General features: G+C 40.1%; 1 protein-coding gene across 36 annotated transcripts in view; it reads left to right on the top strand.

Moving 5' to 3' along the window:
• MADD (MAP kinase activating death domain) overlaps positions 1-15,051 on the top strand; it is a 75,962-nt gene that overhangs the window by 38,305 nt on the left and 22,606 nt on the right. For 23 of the 36 annotated variants that reach the window (XM_074584417.1, XM_074584407.1, XM_074584414.1 and 20 more), the window contains 8 exons: positions 994-1,200; positions 5,803-5,856; positions 8,868-8,965; positions 9,303-9,386; positions 12,321-12,479; positions 13,263-13,371; positions 13,921-13,983; positions 14,372-14,492. In XM_074584417.1, the coding sequence (XP_074440518.1) occupies positions 994-1,200; positions 5,803-5,856; positions 8,868-8,965; positions 9,303-9,386; positions 12,321-12,479; positions 13,263-13,371; positions 13,921-13,983; positions 14,372-14,492 (895 nt within the window). The remainder of the gene's footprint in view (positions 1-993; positions 1,201-5,802; positions 5,857-8,867; positions 8,966-9,302; positions 9,387-12,320; positions 12,480-13,262; positions 13,372-13,920; positions 13,984-14,371; positions 14,493-15,051) is intronic. The other 13 variants (XM_074584421.1, XM_074584416.1, XM_074584411.1 and 10 more) reach the window with 3 other exon arrangements.

Raw genomic sequence — 15,051 nt, 5'->3', positions numbered from 1 at the left:
AACCTGGGAATATAGGTTTGGGATGCAGCTGTTGTATTGTCTCTGGATATGTCACTAACAAGACCCACAGCTGAGGTAGTGCTTCCAGTTCTGATCACCACATCTTGAAAAACTGAGGAGGCTTCTGAAAAGACCTACAAGGAATCGGGAAGATGCTTTTGCTCTGAAAGATGGAAGCGTTCAGTCTGTTGATTGTTAGGTGTTGATTGTTTTCAATTATTATCTGAGTGGAAAGGTGTTGCTGATAGCAGAATCTTTAATCTGCTGGACAAAGGTATCACAAGGTCTAGTGGTACAACACGTTTAGATATTAGGTTATGAAATTTTCACTATTAGCATCATCAACTGTTGGAACAGTTTGTGCAGGATTGCAGGAGGTTCTTTTCTGGAAACCTAATTTTAATTATTCTATTCTGAAAGTTTTGCTGTAATTCAAACTGTGGAATTTGATACAGAGAAATAATCCAAACTGTCTTTGGGGACACATGATTATAGGAAGTCTGGGAGAATGATGGACGAGGTATAGCTGATGGTTTTTTGAGGTTTTTTCCTAACCGAAGTTTCATTTAGTGTTACCTGTCAAAGATGATTGTATTTGTCATCTTTTCACTGTGAGAGGAACTTGCTTATATTCTAGAAGTGATATTCTTGGTATATTAGGCAGACCTGTTTAATTTTGCACAACTCGGCAGAGGAGATACTACAGTTACTGTGTCAAAGAAGATTCCTAGGTTTCAAATACACAGGAAGGACATAATTTGAGTATCCCAAAAACAGCACTCTGGCTTTCTCCGCTACTGTTTCCACCAGTGTGGCAGGCTATCTGCAAGCCATGCTGACCTATGGGAATAAATGTTGGACTGAGCTGTTTCAGTGTCAGGCTTAATGATTTAGGTGAGACCATCTGTCTCATTTTCCTTTTCCTGGTCTCATTTCCTTTTTCCTTTTTTCTTCCTTTTTCCAATGCTGTTTTTTTTTTTTTTTTCTTTAAAGAACCAGAAAAGCGAAAACGAAGTCCAACGGATGGATCTGTCACCCCAGTTGGCAAGGATCCTGCATCATCCCCAAGAGTGGAGGCAAAACCTGCAATGCAGCTGCCGGTACCTCACCTGATGCCAAAGGCACTGAGCCCTGCAGGCAAAGGTCCAAGGGAGTTTGACACAAGGAGTCTAAAGGAAGAAAATTTTATTGCTTCCATTGGTGTGTATTGCGGTGCATGTAAAGTGCAGGAGGGACTTCTACTTTGGCATTAGGTTCTATTTGCATTCTCTCCATTTTAACACTACATTGCTGCTGTAACATGCTTCATTTACACCTTGGATCACAAGGAACAATCATGTGTGTTTTCACTCTACTCTTGGATAGACTATCCAGGGCAGTTTTCTCCCAGAAGCTTTCTAATCTTCATTGTTTCTGAATTTCTTTACACTTTAGACAATTTTATTTTTTGCTCGGTGACTGATGTTTTGAAGCAACAGGAAATGGCAAAAGGGAAACAGGGCCAGCAGGACTTTGGAAAGGGCAACCGTGCAAGGGACTACATAAACCAAAAGTTTTCTAATCATTGCTGACTACCTGTGGATTATCTAGGTTGCATCCTGATAGAAGTGGGACCCAGGATCTGCTGTTAATAACGAAAATTGCCAAAAAGATTTTAGTTGTAGTGTTACAGATTCAATGAGCAGGACTGATGGATATTCCTTCTATGTAATAGCAAATAGAATGTGTTTTGTTCTAAACAGCATCTGCTAGGCTGGCCACTGGAAATTTTCCCAATATAATTTCTTAGCTGGTATATCTTTTCCCTGTGTCTGGGAAAAAGTTGGAGGTAGGCTTTAAACTGTTTTACCTAAAAAGGGCTTTACAGATATTTTGGGGGGGGGTATTGTAAACAAGAGAAAAGTAGCATCAGCATGTGAGAGAAATTCTTTGTCAACTCCAAAAATACGTCATGTTAAATTTTAGCCATTGCTTCTTATAGCCTGTTGCTTATAGCCTATTGCATGAAAGATAAATCTTCAGAAAGCAGCATGCTACTGTGAGGCTGTACCTGCAGTATGTGGCGTAAGACAAAAAAATGTGTGTGTTGGGCAGTTACGTGGCAGGAGGGCAGACATTCATTCTTATGCCCGCATAATAGCTGCAGGCTGAACGGTGTCGAGTCCTTCTGAACTGATACTGAACCCTTCTGGTCTGATTTGCTTTCTCGTTTCAAGAGGTAATCTATGGAGGCAGTTGCTCAGAAACTAGTCTTGCACTCTATCTGAAAATGTATCAGGGAGCAAAAAGAGATTCAGATTTCCAGTATTTCAGTTTAGTGGTTTAGTTCGCTCTGAGTACGTAATTTCTGTTCTGCAGAAAAGCTTCTACAGAGGCCATGCTTCTGACACAACTAAGAATAAAACAGATGCTAGGCCAGTGTTCTTTTAAAGAATGAGGAGAGATCTTTTGATTGCATTGCTGAGACTGCTCCTTTCCCTCAGATGAAATTAAAGCCTCATAGAAATGGAAATCGTAGAGATCGACAGTCCATGTTGTGAAATATCATAAGAATTGCTTTTCAAAAGAAGTGCTACTTAATATGTTACATTAACTACTGTTGCCAGAATATTAGCCTTAAACAATTCACAGTCTTCAAGGACAGGCAACAGGTAAATTCTTATTAGTGATTCTGATGCTCTAATGATTTCCACTTGTCTTCCGTGGAACTAAGTTACCAGAAGTATATGGTTTCACCAAAAGTGATCAAAGTTCAGAAGACTTTAATGCTTTTTATGAAGCCTTTTTTTCTAACTGGTTTTGTCTGTCACCAAGAACCATGAAATAATATGCAAGTCAGTCTTTAAGAAATTGCTCTAAAAACAATGTAGTGTCCATGTTCATCTGACTCTTGAGATCTACAAGTAAAGGGTATTTCTCTGTATTTCTCTTGTGTTGCAGGAATATAATTTAAAGCTGCTTGGCTATTATAGTTCCTTTATGTTCTGTTATGGAAGCATCAGTACAAGACAATGCTTTGGATATACAGGACCAGAGTTAAGTCATGGCTAGGCTGAAATTCCTTCTGTAGTGAAATACAGACTTTCTCATTCAAACTAATTTCTTGAGGGAAAGAGCATTTGATAAACATTTACGTGTTGCTGGAATAACAAAGTATTTGTAAGTAATTCCATTTAAACATGAGAAAAAATGTTTTTATGTGAAGATCATCCAACTCTGGAGCAGGTTGCCTGGGAAGGTTGTGGATTCTCCATCTGTGGAGATAGCGAACACCTGACTGGACACGGGCCTGCTCTAGTTGACCCTGCTTTGAGCAGGGAGGTTTGACTAGATGATCTCCTGAGGTCCCTTTGAACCTCAGCAGTTCCTTGACTCTATGAAGTTTGGAAGGTACTTAGAGCCTCAGTTTGCAGATTTGCAAATAAAACTCTCAATGGATCTATTGGTATTGTTTAGACAAAATACAAATTTTGGGGTGCTAACCTTTTTGACCTAGTTACAAGAGGAGACACTAGAATGAAAAGTAAGTCATCATCATGATGGAGTAAGATTATGTATGGCAATGTTTGCAGTAGCCATCCTTAAAAGTGTATGTTAGTGTGGCGATTAAACTGCATCTCTGAGATCTAGAGGTACGGTAGCTGAACATATGCGGTTTTATTGTACTGCAGGAACAACGGCCAGGAGGATCACAGAGTTTTCTGTGGATGTGTTCCTGCTTGACCCCCTTTTCTTGTTCACTTTTCAGAAAGTTTATGGTTTCTCGTGACCCTCTGAAGTATGTAGGATGCTCTCTTGTAACACAGGAGGCTGTTGGTATTCAAAATTCTTTTTTCTGAGGTGAAGAGTGATGGGTTTTTATCAGTTGAGGATTGATCTTTGCTGTGGTTTAATACCTAATTGTTTAGCTAGGAAATTCATTATGAAGATGATGCTTCTGATGCTTTGTTTCCTAAAAGATCACCAATTATTTGCTTACTTGGGTTCTTGTCTTCTGGGGTCCATGGTCATCACCAGTAGTGTTGGCCTTTTTGTTAGGACACTAGTGGCTTTAAAGTTGATAGTTAATAGTTTCCTCCTTTATGTTAGTTTGGTTTTATTGCATACTTGCAGTAAATGTTAACGAAAGTGTCAGTACTTAACGAAGTTTCCATTACTACTTTTAAAAAAAGTCAGCTAAAAGTAATTTAATGGCAGGTATTGCAGCTTGTATTTTTTAAAGTAAAGCCATGTAAACTGAGCACTTAGGAGGCCAGATGTTTTCAAAGACCTTTAACAAGTTCAGTACATCTTAAAGAGATTGTTGTCTGTGTCAGTGTGTGCTCAACTAGATAAGCCTATTGGATGCTGTTTGGATCCATAAGCAATTTTATCCTATCCATCTGTATACTTATGAAAGTTGAAGGAACATCCATCAATCATGAAGCAGATACAGAAATCAGTTGGCTAACAGCTGTCTTTCAGGCTTTTTCCCCTTGCTACATTTGCCTTGCTCCTGATACGTTTAATGATAATATTTTGTAGCCTTCCTCCACAATCATAACACTATCCTTTTTAATTTTTTTTTGCCCAGTAGGCATTTTGCTAAATAGAACTTTTTTAGAGCCTGTCTTGCCCTAATTTCTGCCATTTGCAGGGTGGGATGGGTTTCTGATGTATTTCAAGTGGCCTTTTAGTTGCTCAGGAAGTTTTCTTGAAGAACAGTAGAACACCATACTTCTTTTTCCTTCCTTTTCCCCTTACTGCTTTTCTAAGAGTATCTTCCTCTGTAGCGTTCCCAGCTTTAATCATGCTAGTGAGAGAGGACGGTGCCCAGCGTTCGGTGAGTTCAGCCTGTCAGCATGTAATGTTTCCTCTGGCCAACAGGCCAGCACCTGGAAAGATCTGATATTTCTAGGCAGAAAAGATGACTGCATTTCAGAGGGCTGAGGAATGTGAGTGATAGAAAAGTGCAAGTGCCTCATCACTATTTTGTCGCAAGTCTAAGCTTCAAATGAAAAGAGCACATGCAGACTTTAGACTTTTTTCCTTTTCTCTCCATCGTATTCTGTTATGGAATTCCTTGACTTGATTGGATTGGATGACCTAATTTGAATTCTGGAAGTTGGCGTTAAGCATGACTGATAGCTTATTTTTCTTCTTCTTCCCTATTTTCCATTCTTTATACCCTGATAGGAATAGGTGGATGCAGAGAAGTTCAGCTTTTTGCACGTAGGACTGGTTGATAGGAAGAGCTAAGCATTTACTGAGAATGCTGTGAGGTCAAAAATAACTTGTGCTTGTAAACTTTGTGATAGTTTTTAAAATATAGTATCGGCTAAATATTGTGTTAACCTAGAGTTTTAATTTTCTTGGAATTGCTGCTGCTGGTTTTGTGCCTTTTCCTTTCAATGATATAAGCTAGAGACATTAAAATGTTTGTGTTAATTGGAGCTTCTGTGATGCCTACGTTTTGGAGGAATAAATATCTGACAGTCTTAAAGGCCTTTCTCAGGAAAGGTGATTAATTGCATTATATGTGTTCATAATAGCTGTTTTTCCTTAGTTGGTTCCCCGTATGAAGTCATCTCTAACATTTGAATTCTGTAAATGAGAGATGATGCAGCGCTCCATTCCTAACTTTGATTTCTTGTAAAATGGTGTTAATTAACCCTTCACTCAGTAGTTGTCGTACATTTCTGCCTCTTTTTTTTGAGATGAAGGGGTGGGGTTTTTGTTTCAAACTTTTTTCCCCATTTTCACCTGTCTGACCAGCCGCTGACTCTTTCTCTTTCTCTCCTGCTTTCAATGCATCTTGGGTAGAATTGTGGAACAAGCACCAGGAAGTGAAAAAGCAAAAATCTTTGGAAAAAACGAGTAAGGAAATAAAAAAACGTAGAAACTGACTCCTCCAGCCTCCCCATAACTGCCAACTCCCCAGGTGCAGGGTGAGCTTGCATCTATGGCACGCAGCTTTTATGCCCACAAAAACAAACGTCTATCAAGAAAGTCTGTGTTATAAAGGAGATCAAACAGATCAGTTTGCCTTGGGGAAATTCTGTTCAAATGTCTCTCTTTTTTTTTTTTTTCTTTCTTTTTTTCCTCCCCTGAATGTTGCCTTCTTCAAAAAAGAGGAAGCAGATATTCTGCATCCTCACTGTATCATATATGGAAGGATTTTAAGATATTCCATCTCCTTTCTTAAAAGTTAAAGAGGGTTTTGTTTAACAAGTCTTTGACATAACTATACTGATTGATTGATTGAATGTTATTGGAATGAAGAATTCTCTCTTCTTTCAAGCCATGGGATGGCAAATTTTGTTTATGAACGGTTTATGACCCCAACCAGCCTGCAACAAGAAATGACTCTGAGGGGGAGAGAGAAGGTGTATGTGAAGAATTGTATTTATTGATGGCTATTAGAGAATAGCCTCATAATAAGGAATCAACCTGATTTTGGTTTTTATATACCATGTTAAAGGAGTGAAATAGTCTGAGGCTGTTTGCAGAGTCTAAATAGTAGTCTAAATCTACACAAATCTTAACATCTATTGAAATATGATAATGAATATATATTATTTGGAGGCGTAGCACAAAGTTTTGCTCTTTTTGTTATCACTGTTGTAAATAGGGACATATGATATAAGGACAATCGCTAGTTCATAATAAACATGATGTGGTAGATGTTTCCTAACCATAACTGTAGTTTCTACTTTGCAGAGCTGATGCCCCTTTTACAGACTGGAGGTTGGGGGGGATTAATAGCTAAGATGAAAGAGTGAAAGTTTGCGACATTCTGACTAGGCCTGGATTTGCAGCATTAGTTTTAGGCTCCTCAGTTAAATACAAGCAAGCATCTGGAGTTAGTTCAGAGAGAATGGGGCAAATGGGGCACCTCTGCAGTACAGCTTCCTACATTTAAGATCTGAATTGCTTTCTGCTGAGGCAGGAGTGTGTGTGAGACAGAGGCATAGCACACCCGCACACCTGCTCTCCCAAACTGGGCCTTTCAGGTGGGTGCCTACATTGGGAGGAATAAATGGAGGTTTTAGCGTTTTATGTGTATTAGACATACAACCCCATAAAGAAGGGAAGAGGAGGTTTGTAAGTGCCTCTAAATAGTGACAACGATGTGATGGTTGTTATTGTGCTCCTTAAACTCAGTTACCAGTATTGCCCACAGCTATCGAATACCTGAACTGCGTCAGTCAGTTTCACTTGCTTTAAAAGTCAGATATATCTGAATTATACGTTGGGACAGGGAACTCTTAAATTGCTTAAAACACACATCTGAAGTTTAGTATTCTTGCTGTAGTATGAGATGTAAAACGTCTTGCTGCATTGTTATTCAGAGCTAGAAATGGTGGCTAAGTGAAAGAGTGGAAATAAACCTCTAGAAGTGAGCAATGTATATTTCAGTGGAAAATAAGATTCCAAATTCTTAGAAAGGATATTTTTAGTTATTTTTCTTCTTGTTTATACTTTCTCTTTGTTAGAATCTGTGATTATTTGATTTACAGTAACTAAGGCATGCGGATTTAGAGGCGGAATGCTATAACAAATGAAGAACACTTTCTGTAAGACACTTCACATGGAGAATTGATGGTTGAGTAGTAAACTAGTATGGTCTGCACAGCCCGCTTATGGCTTTGCTATTCATGAGTTTACATACCATCTCAAACTCACTCCCACAAATCTTTGTATATTATCCTTCTCTCTCTCTCTCTCTCCTCCCTTCCCCTTTTCTTTCCTTTTCGCTGTCTTACCCTCTCTAATATTACATATAACAGAAACATGCTCATAATTCCCAGGTAGTTGTGATCAGTGGTTATAAGAGATAGCGGCAGTGTTTGCTCAGAGATACTGGATATAGTCATGGGTCTATAATACAAATATTCCAGCTGGTGATCATGTCTTCCTGTTACTGAATAGTTGGCAGATATGGATATGGCAGAAGTGTTGCATTCAGTCTCTTCCCCTTTCTGAGAGTAGTGACATTCTGTGTACAACCTATAACACATTCTTTTCTTGCCTCGTTACTTACCTTGTTCTTTTCAGGCTCTACCTCTCCATCATTCTCTCTTCCTTCTGCCATCCCATCAGAGGACAATTGATGATATGATTCTAGAACTGCATGGGAAATTGAACATAAAGTTCTTTATCCATTTTTTCCCCCTTTTTTGTTTTTGGATTGGTGGGTTAATGAATGCATGACCTAAGGCTTGCTGATTCCCTCTCTCACTACTGACCTATGTGATTGCCAACTCTGGAGAGCCATTTGTTAATGTAATTGGGGAATGTTGTGAAGTACAGCATCATACGAGCTTCTTCCTTGAAATTCCTACTGGTGTAACACCAATTGTTGCTGTTTATGTTCTTGTCATGTGTTGCCTGATTTTTGTCTAGATAGTTGCTGGGGGCAACCTAACAAACTCAGTCTAACACTTTGAGCAAATTAGCTGTTCAAAACAGGATTCTAACTTTAAATAAGTATTCTTTGTTACCAAGAATAAAGGAGGTGGCTTCCTAGAGTTGAATGGCAACTGCTCTGCATGTGTTATTGTAACTGGAAGCTCCTTGACCTTTGTCTGTCCTCTTTTCTCTATTGAATGGCTAGCAAGTTTAGTGATAGTCACTCCTGGACTGTGCCTTTGGTGTATTTAAAATTTGAACTCAGGTTTGAAGAATGGCAGATGTGTCCTGCTGTCCTTGTTGTTTGCAGTACCAAGGAATAAAAAAAAAGTTAAAGGAATGAGAAAGCAAATTTGTTTTCTTGGTACTGTTCCTGCTTTCAGTCTATCATCTGCTTTCGGACGTGTTTTTTCGGACTGTTTTTTTTGGACTGTTTTTTCTTGGTACAGTAATGATTTACTTTTTCCTTTGTTCAGGGCCAGAAGGTGTGAAACACTTCGATTTGGGAGAAACAGATGAGAAAAAATCCCAAATCAGTGCAGACAGTGGCCTCAGTTTGGCCTCAGGTTCTCAGGTCAGTGGCTCCTATGCTTGCTTTATTTATGTGGTAAGAGAGAGAATTCTTCTGTCACTGCTTAATTGTGGGAAGACTTCTAGGGTTTGAGCATTCTTGAAAGGCTCATTCAGTAAAATTTCTTCCCCCCTTCCTGTAGTGGACTGATCTTTGCGAATTCCTCAGTTGTGTGACCCCGTGATCTTTTTGACATGCAGGCAGTAGTTTCTATTTATTTGGCTGGCTAAATAATAAGGTGTGTAATTCAAGACCCCAAAGGAATAGGAAATTATGTTCTCTCCTTATGATAAAAACTAATGTGACTTTTCTTCCTGTCCTTTATATGTTTTGATTGCAGAAGAGTGATTTTGACGCTGTTCCCAGTGGAGGACCAGCGGTTATGGTCCGAAGTACAAGCCAGGATTCTGAAGTTAGCACAGTGGTAGGATATGCCCAAAGTGAAATCTTGATGTGATTCACTGCTTGCTGAAGTGGGGGAGGGCATTTTGTGCCTAGATTTTGTGTGGTATGAGTGCATACTGTCATGCATGCATAGTGTATGTCTATGAGCTCTCTCTCCAGACCCTCTGAGTGGGAGGCAGGCATGTGTGTCTGACAGAACATACATAGTGCTTTATTAGCAGATTGCCTCCTTCATATATGGTGCTCGTTGCTGTTATGTATTCCTACATATTGGTGTATTTATGGAACTGGTGGATTGCAATAATTCTATAAATATCCCTTAGTTGTGTATAAACCATCTATAAAGGCAGATAGTTTGATGCACTAAAACCAAGAACAAACTTTCTGATGCGTTAGCTTAAAGCACTTGAATTGCATCAAAACATCTGCTTGCTTTCCGATCAAATATAGGGCCTAGAGGGAAAAGGTAGCAGGAATGCATTCAGTAAAAAAAGCATGTGTATTCTCCCTATCCCATGTTATCCGATATGGCATATTCCAGGGATAAAACCCAAGGAACCTTCCTTTTTGTTGTTTTTCTTGTCTTAAAACTGCTGCATACCTGTGAATATCTAGCTTTCCATGATCTTTTTCCAGCCTGCAACAAGAATAATGCCCTCTCTTTCTCTCATGGACCTAGAAATTGTATTCTATGGGATGCTCCCCCAGATAGAAGGGTCTAGAAGAGTGAATTGATATTCAAGTTTGTCCTTCTCCAAGCTCAAGAAAGGTCCATCCCGACAAGTAGGAAACCAAGCAAAGGCAGCAGGAGGCCTGCATGGATGAGCAAAGAGCTCCTAACTGAACTCGGACGTAAAAAGGAAGTATACAAGAGGTGGAAGCAGGGGCAGGTGACCCCGGAGGAGTATACATGTGCTGTCTCATCTTGCAGGGATAGCGTTAGGAGAGCCAATATGGGCCCTGTTTCCTGGAAACAGGAAAGGATTCTGCAAGTACATAAGCAGCAAGAGAAAGGACTAGGGAAAATGTGGGCCTGCCATTGAATGGGGCAGGGGAGCTGGTGACAGATGGAAAAGACCCAGGTACTTAGGACATTCTTTGCCTCAGTCTTTACCAGTAAAACTGGCTTTCAGGAATCCCAGGCCCCTGAGACCAGAGGAAAAGTCTGGAACAAGAAAGACTTACCCATGTTGGAGGATGACCAGGCTAGGGAGCACTTCAACAAACTGGATATACATAAATCCACAAGTGCTGAGGGAGCTGGCTGATGTTGTTGCAAGGCCTCTCTCGACTGTCTCTGAACAGTGATGGTGATAAGGAGAGGTTCCTGAAGACTGGAAGACGGCAAATACCACTCTTCAAGAAGGGCAAGAAGGAAGATCTGGGTAGCTACAGGCTGGCCAGCCTCAGTCCTTGGGAAAGATGACGTAGAAAATTTTCCTGGAAAACGTTTCCAAGCACATGAAGGACAAGAGGGTGAATGGGACTAGTCATCATGGATTTACAAAGGGGCAACATGCATAACCAACATGATAGCCTTCTACAATGAGATGACTAGTTTGGTGGATGAGGGAAAAGAAGCAGATGTTGTTTACCTCAACTTCTGTAAAGCTTTTGACACTGTCTCCTGTAACATAGACAAGCTGACAAAGTATGGATTAGGTAAGTGGACAGTGAGGTGGACTGAAACCTGGCTGAACTGGGCCCAGAGGGTTGTGATCAGTGGCACAAAGTCCAGCTGGAGACAAGCCACTAGTGGTGTACCCCTGGGGTCAGTACTGGGGCCAATACTGTTCAGTATCTTCACTGATGACCTGGATGACGGTACAGAGCAAGTTCGCAGATGATAAAAAAATCTAGAAGTGACCGACACACGAGATGGTTGTGCTACCATTCAAAGGGACCTAAATAAGCTGGAGAACTGGGCTGAGAGGAATCTATGAAGTTCAACAAGGGGAAAATACCATGTCCTACATCTGGGGAGGAATAACCCCAGACACCAGTACATGCTGGAGACTGGCTGGAAAGCAGCTTTGTTGGGAAGGACCTTGGGATCCTGGTGGACAACAAAGCTGACTGTGAACCAGCAATGCACCCTCGTGGCAGAAAAGACCAACAGTATTCTGGGCTGTATTAGGAAGCGCAACGTCAGCAGATTGAGGGAGGTGATCCTTCAGCTTTACTCAGCACCCGTGAGGCTGCGTCTGGAATATTATGTTCAGTTCTGGGCTCCCCGGTACAAGAAGGATAAGGACTTACTGGAATGAGTCTGGCTCAGGGCCGCAAAGATGATTAAGGGACTGGAGCATCTTTTGTGAGAGGAGAGACTGAAAGAGCTGGGACTCTTCTGCCCAGAGAAGAGAAGAGACAGGGCAGTATTTTATCAACGGGTATAAATTACTCATGGGAGGGATTGAAGGCAAGGGAGCCAGGCTCTTCTCAGTAGTACCCACTGGCAGGACAAGAGGCAGTCAGTACAAAAAATTGAAGCACAGGAAATTCCATCTGAACATAAGAAAACACTTTTTTAGTTTGAGAGTGGTCAAATGCTGGAGCACTTTGCCCAGAGAGGTTGTGGGTTCTCCATCTGTGGAGATATTAAAAAATCTGAATGGACATGGTCCTCAGCAACGTACTCTAGCTGACTCTGCTTGAGCAGGGGTCAGCTAAGATCCTCATCTTAAGATCCTTAAGATCCTCATCTGTAGAGGATCTTAACAGATCCCTTCCAACCTAAACAGTTCTGTGATTTTTGTGAAGGGGTTTTTGAGTCTCTCTCCATCTTTTTCTGCAGAGTGTGGTTTGAGGAAAAGATGTTACTGAAGGAGAGAAGACAAATGTGGCCTTCAGTTGTACTGCTGCTTTTTTTGTGCCTTAAGAAAAAACATTTCACAACTTTTGTCTTCACAGTGTCTTTGTCCATTGAAGGTAACTGCTTTATTTTTCCCCACAGGTTAGTAACAGTTCCGGAGAGACATTAGGAGCAGACAGTGACTTGAGCAGCAATGCTGGTGATGGCCCAAGTGTGGAAAATGGTGGCAATTTGACAGGATCCAGGGGCACTGTGTCAGACAGTGAAATTGAGACAAACTCCGCTACTAGCTCTATCTTTGTAAGGGCATTGCAGGCTTTCCTTTTTTCTTTTTTTTTTTTTTTTTTTTTTTAAATTATACAGTAATCAGTTCGATGTTTGTGTATGTGTGGAAGAGGATCTCTGATTCTGTTCTAAGGGTCAATCAGCAATGACTTACAGTATTAAAATATTAAAGATGTAATTTTGTATGGATCCATGTACCTTTCTTCATTTCCTGTGCAATGCATGTTTTTTTGGGAATAGTAGGTTTACATCTCTCACAGTAAATGAAAGAAAAACCTATAAAGGCTGAATGTGAGAGAGCTCAGGTAATCTTATTCTGCTTGTGAATGTTCATTTTCTGTGTAGTCCTGAGAAGGCTGTGTGTTTCTTCCTCCATTCCTCACAATCTGTAAAATGACAGTGCTGTTGAGCTATTTCCTAAACAGTGGGAAAAAGTTACTATTAGAATTTGGGCAAACTTACGGGGAATGACAGAAGAGGTTTAACTGTTCTTTTCTTTAGTCTGGGATTTGCATTTTTTGTTTTGTCTCAGTTTTCCTTCAGGGAAGCATTTTGCTTCCTCTGTGTTTCGATTTCTCTATTTGTCTCTCTATTTTTCCTTTGCCTGATTCTGGACTTTTAAGTCTATTACCTTGGTCTTTGACCAGAGTAATTTATTTGTTTTGTGAACATTTGTGGGAGAAGCATCTATGAAATATAGCTTGCAAACTGCATCTGTTAAGCACAACAGTGGACTGCAAGAAGCAGCCTTGCAGGGCACAGAGTTAAATTGTCTGACACCTCTTGTATTATTTTCAGGCGAAGTCTCACAACCTGAAGCAGAGTGTGAAGGAGAGCAAAGGCAGTACTCCAGGGAGAGGTCCAGAGGATGGGAACCAACGTGTCTATCTCTATGAAGGACTTTTGGGTAAACTATTTTTTTTTGTGGGGAAGGGATCTTTTAGATTGAAGTTCAGGTGGAGTCTTATCTGGGGCAGACTGGAATTTTTACATTCCCAGAGACTGTTTTTAACCACTTACTGTTGTTCATACTGGTAGAATAGGAGGGGGCATCAGGCCATTCAGAGTAAAGCGGAAGATTTTGCTGGGGACGTTGATTTAGAGTAAGAGATGAGTGTGAGTGGTGTAGTTTGCATAAAAGGTAGTTTGTCCAAGTCTTTTGCTGTTCTTGAATATGAATTCTTTAAACCGTTGGAAAAAGGGGAGAAGGAACTTGGCTATGCATGGAACGCTAAAATGTATGACTGACTTGGAAAAAAGATCCTTCAGCTTCAGTCATTGAACAGAGGGCTACTAAACTCAGAATACCAAGGGCCTTTGAGTGTATCCTTGAATTAGGAGTATATTGGCTTTTTTGAAATGTATTTAATCTGGATTTGCTGTTAATCAAGAGCTCTCTTTTCCTCTGTTTTTCATCCTTTCCATTTATCGTTCCTACCTGCTTGGAATGGTGCAGGTAGGGATAAAGGATCTGTCTGGGACCAGTTAGAGGATGCTGCAATGGAAACGTTCTCTATGAGTAATAATCTTATCTTTCCACTTCTCTGTGTGTTTGCCATGATCTGTGTTTGTGTGAGATATTCCTGTCTCTTTCGGGCAGGGTTAACAGTATATGGAAGAAGATATACTCCTTAAACAATAGAGATGAGAGGTACTATTGTGTAAGGGTTTGAAAAGATGATGCCATGAATTAGAATGAGATATGCCTTGTCTTTTCTTTTACACTTTTCTTCAGTTGTGATATTGCTTGTGGTTTAAAAGTAAACTTTTTTTTTTTTTTTTAAATATGGATTAATTGTGTGTTGGCTTATGGTATTTTCAAGGAGTGGGAAGGAACAGGAATTAATCTTAAAGTATTTGACTGGAGTAAATGGAATAAATGCTCAATTTTTGTATACATTGCATAGGCAAAGAGCGTTCAACTTTGTGGGACCAGATGCAGTTCTGGGAAGATGCTTTTTTGGATGCTGTGATGTTAGAGAGAGAAGGAATGGGGATGGACCAGGGACCTCAGGAGATGATTGACAGGTAAAGTTCTTAAGTAAACCTCTTTCCTCCTCATTGTTTCACCTCGGGCTGAAATAGTAAAACCAAAATTATTTTAATTCTGCTGAATATGCTATTGTCACTTTGTAAACCTTGTTACTATACCAGATTGTTGCAAAGCGAGCCTTTTGTCTCTGTGCTGGCAAGTATCTCCTGATACTGAAATACTATCTTTGTTTGTGACATAATTTTTTTAACTCCTGTGGGGAGGTGATATTTCCAGAGAAATGGGTAATGTAAGCATAATCACACTATGAATAGATGGAATAGACTAGATCAGTAGTAAAGCAAGAGATTTCTGTGGCAAGATGACTATATTCTGGAATAAAGGAAGATATTGGTGTGTTGACGTAACATGAAAGAATTAAGTGTCTTCAGAAACTGCATTTTGAGCTTTCTCAAAATGCAAAGTCACTTATAGGTGTTTTTACTTTAGAGTTTGTAGTTAAAAGAAACAAACAAACAAAACATGAGGGAACCACTCTCTAGAAATATCTATGTGGTTGCTTAAAGCTAAACTACTTCTAAGGTGTCAGTCTTC

This window comes from Larus michahellis, chromosome 4, assembly GCF_964199755.1.
Source record: "Larus michahellis chromosome 4, bLarMic1.1, whole genome shotgun sequence".
In the NCBI taxonomy this organism is placed as follows: Eukaryota; Metazoa; Chordata; class Aves; order Charadriiformes; family Laridae; genus Larus; species Larus michahellis.
This window is presented reverse-complemented; position numbering and strand designations above follow the sequence as displayed.